Raw genomic sequence first — 15,317 nt, forward strand, 5'->3', positions numbered from 1 at the left:
GATTTTCAGCACCATACGTCGATGCCTTTTAGTTATGCTAACATTTATAATCATGTAGAAAAAAACACTCTTTCCGTCACACCTTTATCTCGCTCAATCACAATCTCTCTTTCTCTCTCCCTTTATATTTTTATATAATATATATAGCGCGAAACATACACAGCCTCACTTCACGCCACTACAGTGCAATCATTCGAACAGACATTCGTATATTTTTTTGTTTATATTGTATTAAAATGTACAATGACGTCATTCCACCGGAATGTTTCCTTAGGAATATCAGTGAAATTTTCATGGATTTTTATGAAATTCCGCATACTTTTAAAACGGTTGAAAATAATAAAGGAAAAATTATTATATTAATATTGATTGTTTAAAGACTATAGATTTGATATATATTTTTATGACTTACCAGGCAACAAGAAATTTGTTTCATCAGAAACTTTATTTGGTAAAAAAGTTATAATTCTGCGCAATATAAATTATCTCTAAAAATTAAATAATTGTAGAAATAATTGTTTATCTTTACTGGTATAAAGATTTTCGAAACGAGATTGTATGATAAATAAAATAAACAATATTGAGCGGTAAAAAAATTGTAGATTTTTCCTAGTAAGATATGCTAGGATAAAAATGGTTTAGATGGAATTTACGTCGGAAATTGATCAAGATTTCCTCTGTAGATTCTCGATTAATCTTGTGCGTATAAGATGGTTCGCGAGGTGTAATCGTGATTCCTATTTCGAACAAGCGAAATTGTATTCTTTAGAACCTCCGGATTAAAAAATCAGGAAATTTTTAAGCAGTTTAGGATCACCGAAAAATAGTTTTCAAAATTTTCAGATTTTTTCCGAATTTAAAAAAAAAACAGTTTTACTTTACGCATCTTCGTTGTTAATCAAAATGTCCACCTACTCTTGTAAGTTTCCTGCAATCAAGGACACGAATACGACTCGACGAGCTGGAGATTCCCGAAATTCCTCTGATGCTAGTATCAGTGGTGCTATATCAGAAAAGTTTACTGATAAATTTGCTTGGTCTTGCAAGTTCGAGCACGCGTGTACTCGGTATGATCGATCATTGGATCCTTCGGGAATACCCGGGAAGGGACTCGAAGAGGTGATTTTATACAGAGGTGAACACGTGATGGCGCAGAGCGCGTCGATATCGTCGACGGTTGAAACGACGACGACGTCAACAACGGGCGCTTGGAGACGCGATGATGAGGGACGAAGACTTCAGAGCTCATCATGCTTCGGCCCACTGAACTCGTCGTGGGAGATGAAGCCGTTTTTGTCCTTATCCTCATGCTGGAAGATCTCTTCAACGAGCTTATCATGATCAGCCAGCATTTTCTTTACGTCTTCATTTTCATTAGCGCCCGCTTGCTCGGCTTCTATCACTTGTTTTCGGAGATAATCGCTCACCTGCAAATAAAAAATTGACCATGTACCGACTAATTAAAACGGTTGCATAGAAAATGGCATAAATGTCTACACAGTATACATATTATACATACATGTGTATTATAGATTTATGGAATTTTTAGAATAAAGTTAATATTGCTAAGTTCGTAATTTAGCAGAGAATTTAAGTGGATTAAAATATAACATGCTGGAAATTATTCCTGTGATACGAAAATTAATTTAAATTTCTGTATATCAAATTTCTTTTTTCGTCTGTAAATGTTTTAAAATTTATTTCTTATTTTCAACATGAAAACAATTTCATAACTTTTAATTATCATGATGTATCGCAATAAGCATTACACGATTACAAAGTTTTTCTAATTTTTTGTTACACGTCATTTAATGTATTAATGTAATGCAAATATGTATGTGTGTGAAAAATAAAATATAATAATTTCTGGATACAATAATATATAAATCTATCTATAAGTATATAATATTTAAAATATACAATAAACGAATTTTATTAATATTGTAGTACTTTTGGCCATGCGCATAAAAACAAATAGTTTATATAATAAAATATTTATAGTACTATTTTTCTACTACCAGCACCACAAATGGCCCAAATAAAAACTTAAAGTGATCTTGCCATTGCTCTCACCTCCTCGCGGGACAGTTGGTTGTCTTTGTCGGCATCAATTTCCTTAAAGACGTTAGCAGTTGGGGGCGAATCGCTAATATTCATGAGTTCAACTTCGAAATTAAGAGTAGCACCTGAAATCAACAATAATCTTTTATGTTAATAACTTACATAATGTATGTAAATTATTACAGAGAAATGTAATATAGTAAAAAATTTTTTTAGAGCAGTAATAATAATTAATACTAAATAATAGAAAATTTACATTTTGTTAATTAAAGCATTAAATTTATATTAAACTAATATAAATATTTTAATATTTTTAATATTATCATACATGATATATAATACATGATTGAAAATTAAATAAACATAAACTTTCAAATAAAATAATTTTCTCTCTTTTTTAAATCTATAAATTTATTTACTATGTTAAAATTAAAATTATAATATTTTATAAAACGGTTAATTTTTAATATTTTTGGCGATTTAAGGAAAAAATTTGATGTATATTTGGCTGCAAGAAGATTTCCACTTCGAGAGGTTTATCCATTTACTGCAAATACTATCTATTAATCTCGATTTGGCAAATACTCGTAAATCATTTTTAGAACTCATCGATCTGCTGTCAGACACAAAGCTTTTTACATTTTTTGGCGGATGTACGTGAAGAATATACAGACTATATATGTGTAGACTAAAGGGTCAAATCGACAAGAGTATCTAAATGTGCAAAGTAATAAAAAAAGCATAATGATATAAATGCAGTTTAAATTGCAATTTAACATACCTTTTTATTAAGCTAATTAGTCTTCTGAATGCAATCATTAAATGCAATCTCTGTGAAGTTTTTGATATTTAGATATACTATGTAATTGTAATAAAAGAGCTATAAAATACATTGTCAAATTTAGAATTAAATCCAGAATTAATCATGCACACGTACACGTTCAGATACCTAGACACGACCAAACATTAATAATAATGCATACAGAAATTCGATTGCCAATAATAGTGTCTATAGATATCCGAAATAACAATGACCAGCAAATGCGGCTGGGTGGGGCTAACGAAGTGTTCGGCACGGGAGAGAATGCATACGCGCGCTCGGCACGTCCAGCCATTAATTATGGATGGTCCCGTCGCGATTAAGCTGGCCCTAATGAAATATGGCGCTTAATTATTCACTACTTAAACGAGTGAAATTAATACGGCGAATAATAATGCGCCGCCCGATGTAACAGCCACTGTCGTCGTGGAAATTGGATGTGAGAAATGGAGAGGGATGATGGGAATATCCAATCCTCGCGCGCGGTTTTATTTAGTATTCTTTATCATTGCATTCTGTATGGAAGGACATTTTCGATGGCAATGGTTTCGCCGTGTAGTTAAAAAACGTCCGCAAAATTATGTTGCTTGGTATATACTCGTATAATGAACATATACGTAGCAAATATAGTAAAAACCAAGATTGTGGATTATAAAATTACAATAATAAGTTAAACTAGATCATTTAACAAATAAATCAGTTAAATAAAGAAGCGTTAATGCGGTCGAGGTTAGATTTTGATGTTTAATATAGTGTTTTACATATCAATATTTAAATATATTTTTAAAAGTGCTTCAAAAAAAGTACGTGTTGAATATAGTCAATCTTGAAAACGAGATTTAAATTAAAGCTAAGAATGATATTACAAATTAATTTTGATTGTCAATTTAATAATAATAATTAATAATAATGATAATAACAAACATCTTAAAACATTGAAAGAAACTTAATTGTTACTAACAATATTACGGGACATCTTAATTAATTCGAAGCATATGGTAATATTTGTCGTAATAACTAATACATATAAGGAGAGAATTTATAGATATTAAGATCTAACCTCGACTACATTTTCTTTACGTGTTTATGATAAAATGATTATACAGTGATATTCGATGAAAAATGACTACACTGTCATAATTTATCGTTCGAAGTACGTATTAATTTTAAATAAACTGATGGAGAGATCATGTATCTAAAAAATAATTCAAAAATAAACAGTGAAATTGAAGCGATTTATCCACGCGCGAAGGCCTTGCTAAAGAAGTGAATCGTTTATCATTGTTGATCCTGCCGTTGTCGAAAGTCGGGCAACGATGCTCAATTTAATGGTTGATGCTTTATTGGATTTCCGTGCAATTGCATTTTTGACTTCGATTTTGTTGCTAACGACTACCCTTGTATCGACCTGTCCAATAGCGTTCATCGCCCCTTTCTACTCCTCACTAATCCTTTCGCGCGTAAAAATGGTCCAACGTGTAATTTGAAAAATGCTCACGTTAGCGTGACGCTTTTTAATCGTGACGTATACCGTTGTCGTCTGGTTGATTGTCGAATATATATCTATACTGGTGTGTGTTTCGAGTGGCAAAACAATCTAGAAAAATTAGAGAAGCACTAGCTCGCAAGCGTAGAAGAAAGTACGGCAGAATTATAATAGCTGTTATCAATATCAATTTGTGAGTACTTACTTCATTAATTTGTACTAAATTGAAAAAATTTTTAATAAAATATCAATTGCTAATTACTCACGTGCCAAATAATTCCTCTAAAAACATACGCCTTTATTATATATTCTTTAAAAAGATATAAAATATTGGCTCAAATTATATGTTTTTATAGTAAATTTAATTTGCTTTCACTAGTACATATCTACAAATTATTTTAATACATATATGTAAAATTATATTCTTATATACATATATTATTGTATAAAAAAACTTTTTATACAATAATATATATAATATAATAATTTTACAGACAGATTATATTGTTCTTTAACATGTAAATAAATATTAAGTTAACTCATTGAATTTAAATTAATTGAAACTTTAAAGATGATTAAAAGTTAAAAAAGAACTTAATTTACACATAATAAACATACTAAAAGCTTTCGTGTATAATGTGTAAAATTTAATAATGTATACATTAATATAAAAAAAAATTTATTTTATTAAACGTCAAATATTATTTGAAACTGTTTCGCTTATGATAAAGTATAAGTAAAATTATATATTATTAACTTGCCATTTCAATGTAGTCACGTAAAATAATTAAATATTAAAATATATTTTTATTTTTATAATTATTGTATATAATTTTTAATTACATGCATACATTTATTATTATTACTTTGGCATATAACTCATTCGACTAATGAGAATTTATTTTATGAAAAAAATTTTTAATAAATTAAATTCTTTATTGAATATATTTGTTATTTTATATAAAATTAAGCGTATAATTGTATTAAATTATTAAATACATAAAACATTAAATAAAAATATTTAATATTTAAAAAATTTCAAAAATAATAAAAAGATGTCATCGTACCACCAGGAATAACATTTCCAGCTCCCTTTTCGCCGTATCCAAGCTCAGGTGGTATCATCAATTTCCTCTTTTCGCCTACGCACATATCCAGAAGACCTTGATCCCAGCCTTTAATAACTTGTCCAACACCAAGCTGGAAAGTAAATGGTTGATCTCTATCCAAACTGTAACAAAAAGAATCTCACCATTAGAGTTACATTACAGTTACACTATAAAATATTATATTAAAACACACACACACATATTTCTTTGGATAGACGTGATCTTTCACATCTCAAGGTACAAAAAAATATAAAATTATGTTGCTTATTAAAAATTGTTTAGAAAGAAAGGGGTTATTTCTGTTTATAACATTTTTTTCTTCAATCACAAAATCTGGGTATGATACTGTAAAACCATTTGTAAAAATATTAATACATGGTAGTATATGAGAATACCATCTGTATACAGCAGAAATATTTCGTCTTTCTGTATTTATATATCATTATGTCTGCTTTGAAAGATATGAAGAATTCTTCATTTTTGTTCTATCAAGCATGACAGAACTAACTACAGTAAACTTCCTCATTTCAGCGAAGCATCAAAATGTTTGTTGTAACAAGTTTCGCGACGACTTATTCATGTCATGAGTTAAAAGCGACACGGCGTAAGGAGAAGAGCGACGGACTAATTGGAAAACGTGCGGAACAATCAAGTCCCATTTCGCTACACCGCGAACTTTCACCAAGAATTCACTATTGTGTCGGCGTCGAATGCAGCTTGCATGACTATACTCGATATTTCATACTAAGTCTTAAGACTTAGGTTATTACTGCAAATGTCAATTTGTCGTTATGTAAAACGGAGAGAGGAAAGGAGAGAGAGAGAGAAAACGAGCATACATTCGGCGATCATTCTCAGTGCTAAAACCGACGATTTCCTGCATTAGGGTAATGTTAGGGGAACTAGTGACTAGCGAGGCAAAGCCGATGCTATACGTTCTTGATGCCTCCTTCGAGACATCTCAACATGGACGGTTATGATTAAGGGGCACGACGTTGAACACACATGTAAGTTGAAAGTATCACACGGCAACATGCAGCCAGATGTAGTCAAGTGGAGAACTTCATGCACGAGTATGATTGCAATATAAAAATGCAGTGTGATAATATTTGATTTACGAACCAAAAATATATACATGAATAAAGAATACGTAAATTTCTCGGAAAAAACAATAAGTAAAGAGAATAATGTGAGCATAAAAAAACGCATATACAAGTGGCTTTTATTAAAAATTGCACTTTACGATTTATATATAATATTTATTGTTTGGTTTTATACAAAATCAGCTAAAAAAAAAAAATATATATATATATATAAATTCTATAAATACAAAAGTAAAATATAATCCAAGAACAAAATAGTATGACAATGTCGACAATCTTTTTCTATATATATATATATATATATATATTTAAAATTTTTCCAAAGTACTTACTGCAGAAATGTAACATAAAACGAAAAATATGTAAAGAAACCTAGAAGGGGTAGGATTTCTCATTATTTTACAATTTCTCATTTTTTATTAGAGATATAATATTTTTTAGGAATTATTTTTATTTAGGAAGTATGAAAATTATGCGTGGTTAAAAGAGATTTTCTGTCTACACACTTTTTTAATATAATCTTCGTCCACTTGTGCTTGTGGCAAAATAAGCTCGTACTCCGTGGAGATTATATTGAAAAATAAAGGTATACAGAGCATTCCTTTCATTCGTTTTCATTATACGTAATATTCTCGTTTCGGGATAAACATGAAGAATGGAAGAAGGGGCATTACATTTTCTGAATAAACTGTAGCTGTAATGAAACTCTCTTCTTGCGGCTTTTTTTGTATTTTAAAATTATTTGGGAAGAAGCGTAATCATGTTTTAAAATATGTGCAAAACATAATTCTATTAGAAAACATATTCATGTATATAAAGAAAATTTAACGTTATTAATATTCATTATTATTTCTGTTATCCTTGATTATTTCAAGTTACTGCAGATATTTAAGAATACGTTCCTTTCATTCAGCTTCATTCTCGTATTCTTAAATTTCCATATCGCTCAATTTTACTTTATCAAGATACACGTTAACTGTGAGTGGGAAAAGCGATATTGAGTATCGTGTGCGCAATATCATAGGACCGATCATTTTTCCCGCCGTCCTGAGTGCAGATGATATAGTCAATTTCCAACGTTATTGGTTTTCGGCTACCTTGCTATGAGGTAAGTCCGTACCATAAGAGCAGATTACTTTTATAGTGATTCGCTATACTAATAAATAACACGCTTTTCTACCGGCATTTGTCGTTCTAATAAACATTTTTTATAATTTTGTCAATCTTATTAATATAGGTACATGTTTATATTTTACAAAATACAAATCTAGAATAACTGTCCTGTATGTGAAGGGTAAAATTTATCTTACTTGCATAATCTAGAGTCTCTTATTAATACATTCCATATATATATTTATACATACATACACATAAAGGTACGATTATGATCAGAATTTTTATTTCACGTAATTTCACATTTACTTTATAAAAAAATATTTTCTCCTATCTCGGATTTGTGATATCGCAGAACAGCACTATAGTTTTTCCAACACACATAAAAGCGATACTAGTCTGATACATTATCGGCTTTCGGACGGCATACGACATTTTTCAAGAGAAAACATCAATATTTTATCATGAGATAGCCAATGTGGCATTTTTCTTGAAAAGAACAATACTAAATATTTCTTTATTCTGTTATTAATAATTTGTTTTAATAGAGAGAGAGAAAAACAAAGAGGAAAGGAAAGAAAGAGATGTAATTTACATAAATTATATTATACATAAAATGTAATAATTAAAGATCAATATTGAGAAAAAACCTATTAACTAAATAAATTGGGAAAATTTCTTCTTACTTTGTGAACTTATCACCCAGAAAATATTTGCTAATATTCTAGACTTTCTAATGTAAAAACATAAAGTTTTCCCTACAAAATTATATTTTAATAAAAATATTCTTAAGATAATGCATTTGAGGCTTTTATGGGTATTAGTTTCAATATTCTTAAAATTTTTTGTTATTAAATTATTGTGGATTAAGTAAACAGATTATTTTGCACATATGTAACTGTTAAAAATCAGCACTTGTGTTTCAACTAAAATTTTTCTTTGTTGAATAATATGTAATTATGAAAATTTTTTGTAGACATGATACAAATAAAGTAGCGCGACGAATTTTTGTTCAAATATTTAATATTTGTAATATTTTAAAATCGATAAATTGGCTAATCATATCCTTGTACAACATCTTCTTTCCATTTATGTAACATTATATATACAATATATTTAAGTATTTTTTAAATATTCGAAATAATTTTTTCGTGTCTACGGGCAAAATCTATTTCTCTTCAATTTTCCATTAACTTCTGAAAAGAGCACTGATATAACATTTCCAGTTCGACTCATCAATAAGTAGTAAGCTAGTAAGTACATGATTATGTTACTTCTTGTACATAATTAACATAACTGTACCATTATGTTGAAAGTAGCGTCAAATTATTCATGTTATAGGATTATATGTATGTAGTATTGAGCATTGCTTAAATGTCAATATACAACATGATCATGACATTTCGATTTGTCCGAGTGATTGTTAATATAACGATGTATTGATAATAAAACATCGAAATTGTATAGACATGAAAATGAAATGTAACTCTCAACACCGACAAAAATATTGCTTATTTAACTGTATCGATGAGGTTTTCATTTCCCAAACAATTAAACTGAATGATACGTTATATTGACTATCTGAATATGCCAAGTCAATTAAAAACATATTTGACAAAAACAATTGTTCTTCAATAAATGATTTTCAAGCATTTATGAAATTTTTCTCAACACAAAAAAGAAATCTCCAATTATGTCCCCTTTTATCGATAAAATTTAACTTATAAAAGATTTAATTTCTAATAAGAATATTTCTGTATTAAAAAATTCTAATAGATTATTATCAATTATCAAATACGCGAAGTGTCAGAAATTTTTTATTTCCTATTTAAATCTTTTAAAAAGTGGTAATAAAAGTAAACATTTTACAAAAAAGGTAATTTCGGACATGATAATTCGCGATCTATAATCTCACTCTCGACATTTCTTTATCTCAATATGATAATAAATACTATAATGTACGCATTTTACGCTTGTGTAATTATTTCATGAACAGAAATCACTTGACTCTGCAACATTTATGTCGGTGAGTTACATTATACTCTATGATCATTTAGTAATGAACCGAGCAATTGTATTTTTCAATGTAGATTCGTTGATAACTAAGTATATAATTTATTAATTTCATGTATATTTTTATTTTTGTATAACTTAGTATTTTATCTTCAAGTTTTCAATATTTTCTAAGCCCAACAGGTAGTTAAATAAATATAATAGACGGTACATTGTGTTAAGAAAATTATGAATTACTAGAGTAGGAATTACATCAAGACTAAAGATAAGAAAATTGAAAGAAACATCGAACACATTTGAGCTCCAGACGCATGGTGAATAGACATTCTTGTGAAATGTCACAAGCGCATAAGGAATAACACTCGAGCCAAAGAAGAGAAACAAAGCATCAAAGAAGAAAAAAGGAACAAGACACTATAGCTGAAGAAGGCGAAACAATTGCTCTGGGACTTCTGGCCACTAAGAGATAAAAAATTTCGAAGGACCGAATCTCGTTGTCATCCTTCTTCCGACATTCTTGTGTACGCGCTTCGTGAATTTCCGTTGTGTTCTGCAACGCAGTAAGATCTTCAAATATTTAAACTCCTTCGGGAGTCTCTTGTACATACATTAATATATATTATGTATAATAAAATACATATATAAGCTGTACTAAAAAAGTAAATGTTATTAAGCACAATTAAATGTAATGCAAAGAACAATCTTTAATTCGGAAAAATTTTGAAATTATTTTATATTACATTGTAATTATTATAGATTACAACTATGTGTACAAAGTATGATATGTCTTTTAATACAATTTATTAAACGTCTGTGAATTGTTCATTAATATTTTAATGCAAGAACTAAATAAATCGAATTCCTAAAAGAACTCACAGGAAAAATAATAATAAAAGAGGACAAAAAAACAAAGTAAAAGCAAAACTGCAATAAAAATGGAAGATAGAATATTCTTTTTTTGGAAGAAGCGAAAAGAAAGAATAGACAAGGGCGGGACAAACTAGTTAGCTTATCTCTGATGAAATTTGCATATACTTGTTCGCAGGGTGGAGTGAGGCATTTTCTAAAAACATAAATCGTGCAACACACGTGAATACGAAGGGGGAATAAAAGAGAAATGATAGAAATTGATAGAAAGAAAGGGAAAAAGAGAGAGGAAAGGACAGATTAGACCACAGTGAGCTAGAAATATAATGTATAGATGATGGGGGACAAGACTAGCCGGAAGAGAAGATAGGAGGAAAAAGGCCGGCGAAAAGAATCGCTATCAAAGAATATCGCCCTTGCCCGCGATGGTTCTCGTTAACATATCAAAGGGCTGCGGGGATATTTAAATTTATTCCTCCCTGGTAGCGTAACACCTTTGCGCGGTTTTACGTATCGAGGCCATGCAAGCGCGACGCGTGGGCACGTATTCAACGAGAAACGAAAAGAGAGAGGAGTTCTTTGAGCTTTTCATAAGGTTCGCCCGGACGAAAGCTCGTGAAACCCATTCTTATCCCTGTCTCCGCAATCGCAAAGTGCTTCTCATCGATACCCGGGTTCGCCATTGTCCACCGAATTGATAGAGTGCACTCGAAGAGGGTTTATTTTTTAAGATGACGCAAGGTTCCGATTGTTCTTTGAAATGTCATTCTATCTATAAGGATGACATGTCCGCTTATTGTGTGTGTACTATAGTATTCTTATATATTTCATAATATTTACTTATTTAATATTATATGATCTTTATGTACTGAAATTGCAAATACCTTGACATAAACATATACATACGTACATATAAATTTAAATTTAATCATATTTTTATGAAAATTTAGTTTAATTAAATTATATTTCTTCACAATTCCTTAATTTTTAACATAGTTACTTTAGCAACGAAGTATAGTATTACATTAGATAATTAAAAAGTATAAAATAAGTTTTTTTTTAATAACTATAAAAAAGGTTTCATTATTTTAAAAGACAAAGAAAAAAATTATAATAGAAATTGTTAAATTTATTCTTTTTGTACACATGCAAATACATACACACAGAAACACACACACATGTTTAAACTTTTGTAATAAAATAGAAAAGTTTCTGTAATAACTCATCACAAAGTAATCATAGATGATAACCTTTGCATGAGGTAAGTATTACGTGTAATACCTTATTTACAAGCCATTGTTAGTTACATCACTTTTAATAATCGCTGATGTAATTTTATTTAAAGTTTCGTCAATGTGTTAACGGAAACAATTAACAACGCAAGAATTTATTACACCATTAAATCGATCCTAATTGGATAACGGCTTGAATATTCGTTGGTAACTGTTTTTGACATCGTTTAAATATCTTGTTTGTAGAAAGTTACAAAAAATTTAAATATCTTGTTTGTAAAAATTTACAAAAAATTGTTTTCATGTATTGTATCTATATCAAATTCTATCAAGATACTCTCTATTTAATATTTAAAGAAAAAATACATTAATACTATTTTATTTTATTTACAAAAGATATACGTTATTTTATTTCATATTATTTATAATTATAAAATTAGGCATATACAATAAAAACCATATTGTAATTAATATGATTATAATTAAAATTATGTTTAATAATGTAATATAAGTCATGTAAAAGGTATTGCAGAACTTAACAGAGTTTTTGTTTTACAAAATTTCCATAAGAATCTTAATCCTTCTAAAAAAAAGTCACAATAGCTATAAATTATCTTAATTCTAACAATCATTTTATTAAAAATATAGCTACATATAAATTCGGGAAGAGACCGTGAAATTCTCTTTCCTGTTGAAAGCTATTTTTCATGAAAAAAAGTGAAACAAGACAAAAATTAAATTTCCATATTACACTTCGTCATAGAAGAGGATAGTAAGTAAAATATGCGCAACTTAATTAAGCTTTCAATAACTAAGCTAAAATAATTCGTTGCACACCTGCTACTCATCGCCTCTCTATCTTTTATGACATATTTAATTTACCACTTGATTTTTCCTCTAAACATAGAAAAAACAAGAAAAGTTATTAAATCTAAGTGCTTCGATGCACTTGATATTCGTAACAGAAATATGTCTTCCTTACGAATAACGGAATGCATTTTACATCCACATAGGAATAATGCCCGGGTCCATTTATTACAAAGCATGCATTTCTTTTATGTCCAGCATCCGTATATGTTGTAAACTTTTTATTGTATCGCCATCAATTTGAACCATTCGCGATATCGATCTATCTTGACGTGGATACAATACAGATCAAGATAATCCATGTTTTCTGTCTCTCTCTCTCTCTCTCTCCCTTTCTGACACGAAAAGACGTCCTATATGTATCCATATTTTTCTTCGTTGTTATTTATAGAAAGTATTCACGGTAAGTGTGTATCCAAAATTAATCTTTTTCATTTTTATGTTAATTAAAGTGTTGAAGAGACAGCATAGAGAGATACTAGAAAACATTTCGATAAATCATTTTAGTATATTAAAAGACATGCAAAATTGATTGTATTATGTAAAGATAATTTTTCTGTTTTCTACTAATTGTTTCAAATTGATGTATCAGTAACAAATATTTTGAAAAAATTTTAATATTTACCAATTAAAAGATTTCGCATTGTCTCAGGTACGCCTAAATAGACCTGTTATTATTTTATAATATAGATATTATTATAGAGATTATAAATATTTTAAATTAGAAATTTTGCTTGATATTTATAAAAGACTATCACAAATTCATTTCCAAGAAAAACTGAAAAATAACTGATATACTCTTACATGGCTTCTTGTTAGTCCAAGTAATGTAAAGGAGTTTCGCATAAATAGCCTGATAAAGCGTCGCCGCCGTCGCGATGCAACGTTTAATGCAGATTAGCCCCTGTCCTCGGGCGTAACGCGCGAAAAAGTGAAAACATTGCTCCGACAAGATGCCGGGATCGGTCCCATCAAGGGGTCGTGGGATAAGTAAAAAGAACCATTTTTCAGTGGCAGCGTCTTATCCAGGATACGGTGACACCGTGTAATACCGTGGTGCCAGCTTATATGCATTCATAAGATATTCATAAGACTTCTGGCGCCTCAATTCTCACTAGCGACAAAGGGCGGCTCGACGACCGTCCTTCGGATGAAAGATCAGAAGTACACGGCGACTAGCAAAGATGATCATCCGCTTTTGCGTCTCACGTCTCGCAAGCTTCCTTAAAACGGTCCGAAGTTCTGTGAACTGCGTCACAGGAAATTACTATGAACTTTCGCACAGATTGAAAAAGTTTTTCGAAAAGCATTCCGATTGTTAAGACGCGACGCTCACGTTTCCCGCGTAGAGCGTTGGCGTGGCCAAAGAAAACTGCCTCGTTTGAACTTTTATCGAAACTCGTTGCCATCTCCTCATTTACGCTATACGCGCGGTCACGTAACGACGGAGTTACACCGAATTGAATGACGTTCATGAGCTACCAATAAAGTTTTATATTTATTAGATTCTTTTTCTTTCAGAAGAATCATCCTCATATCAAAATGTAATTTTCATCTCGTTTCTCATCGTGACTTTTTAACTGATTTATTTTTTTGTCTTCGTTTAGAAGAGTCTTCGGTGCTGTCATATGACAACGGCGTCCTTGGAGTTGACGCAAAATTGTGTTAGCGGTTGAGGTGTCTTGTTGCAAAGTTTTCTTTCTCGAAGTTATTATCGCGCGCATAGTATCTCATACAATGTAAAAGTCGTATAGCAGGTTAAGATTTGAGGTATTATTCAAAGTTAATCCTCTTATTATGTTATTATACTTTCAGCTCTTCTTCCACTTTGTGCTTCTTAGCAGCTTATAAAATGAGAGAAAATTTTGCAAAAGCTTAAGCTTTTATATTCTACTATAACTGTAAAGTAATAAGTTTCATATTCTTTCCTATTTATAGTAATATAAAAATTACACCTGTTATGAATTTACAAGATCAAGACACTTAATTCCATTACAGTTTGTGTGTTTATGTTTAAACCTTTGAATTTTAATATTTTAATCATTTAATTATGTATTTATTTAATAACACACAGTCTTTCCTTCTCTGTCTTTTTCTTTATTATTTATAAATTAAATTTTTATTGTTTTAATAGGTACAAAAGTTAATCAAATTTATAAATTGTTTTACAAAGCTCTCTATAATTATACATATACGGATATATAAATAAAATTTAAAGATTATTTCTTATTTCATATTTAATTTCTCGTTTACATATTTATCTGTCAATTTGAAATATATGAAATAAAAACATGACTGTGTTCCAAAATATACTACCAGTATTGAAAATCTATAGTGCACGTGATGTATAAACTAGATTTTCAGTACTGACAATAAATTTTGGAACATAACCTATATATTATTCTTCATTTCTTTTTTCATTTTTTTTTTTAAATTGTGTAATCACCGCGTATTTTACAAAAAATAATAATCTCCATAAACGTTTAATATTCAAATGATTTATTGTCAGTTCAATACGATTGTACTTTCTCTTATTGTGTGTTTTCACGTCATCCATTACTAATGGAAATGCAGATTAGTCACTAATAGTGATTTCAAAGACGCTCTCTGGAAGGAATATTAACAAGTTAAATAGAAGGCGTGTCC

General features: G+C 29.7%; 1 protein-coding gene across 1 annotated transcript in view; it reads right to left on the minus strand.

Moving 5' to 3' along the window:
- Positions 1-1,230: 1,230 nt before the first annotated feature.
- Fkbp14 (peptidyl-prolyl cis-trans isomerase Fkb14) overlaps positions 1,231-15,317 on the minus strand; it is a 63,010-nt gene continuing 48,923 nt past the window's right edge. Inside the window, exons 2-4 of the mRNA XM_018549213.1 lie at positions 5,435-5,598; positions 2,074-2,186; positions 1,231-1,427 (exon numbers count right to left, since the gene is read on the minus strand). Coding sequence (XP_018404715.1) covers positions 1,239-1,427; positions 2,074-2,186; positions 5,435-5,598 — 466 coding nt within the window. The 3' untranslated portion in view covers positions 1,231-1,238. The remainder of the gene's footprint in view (positions 1,428-2,073; positions 2,187-5,434; positions 5,599-15,317) is intronic.

The sequence above is a fragment of the Cyphomyrmex costatus genome, unplaced genomic scaffold, assembly GCF_001594065.2.
Source record: "Cyphomyrmex costatus isolate MS0001 unplaced genomic scaffold, Ccosl1.0 scaffold123, whole genome shotgun sequence".
NCBI classification, from domain to species: domain Eukaryota; kingdom Metazoa; phylum Arthropoda; class Insecta; order Hymenoptera; family Formicidae; genus Cyphomyrmex; species Cyphomyrmex costatus.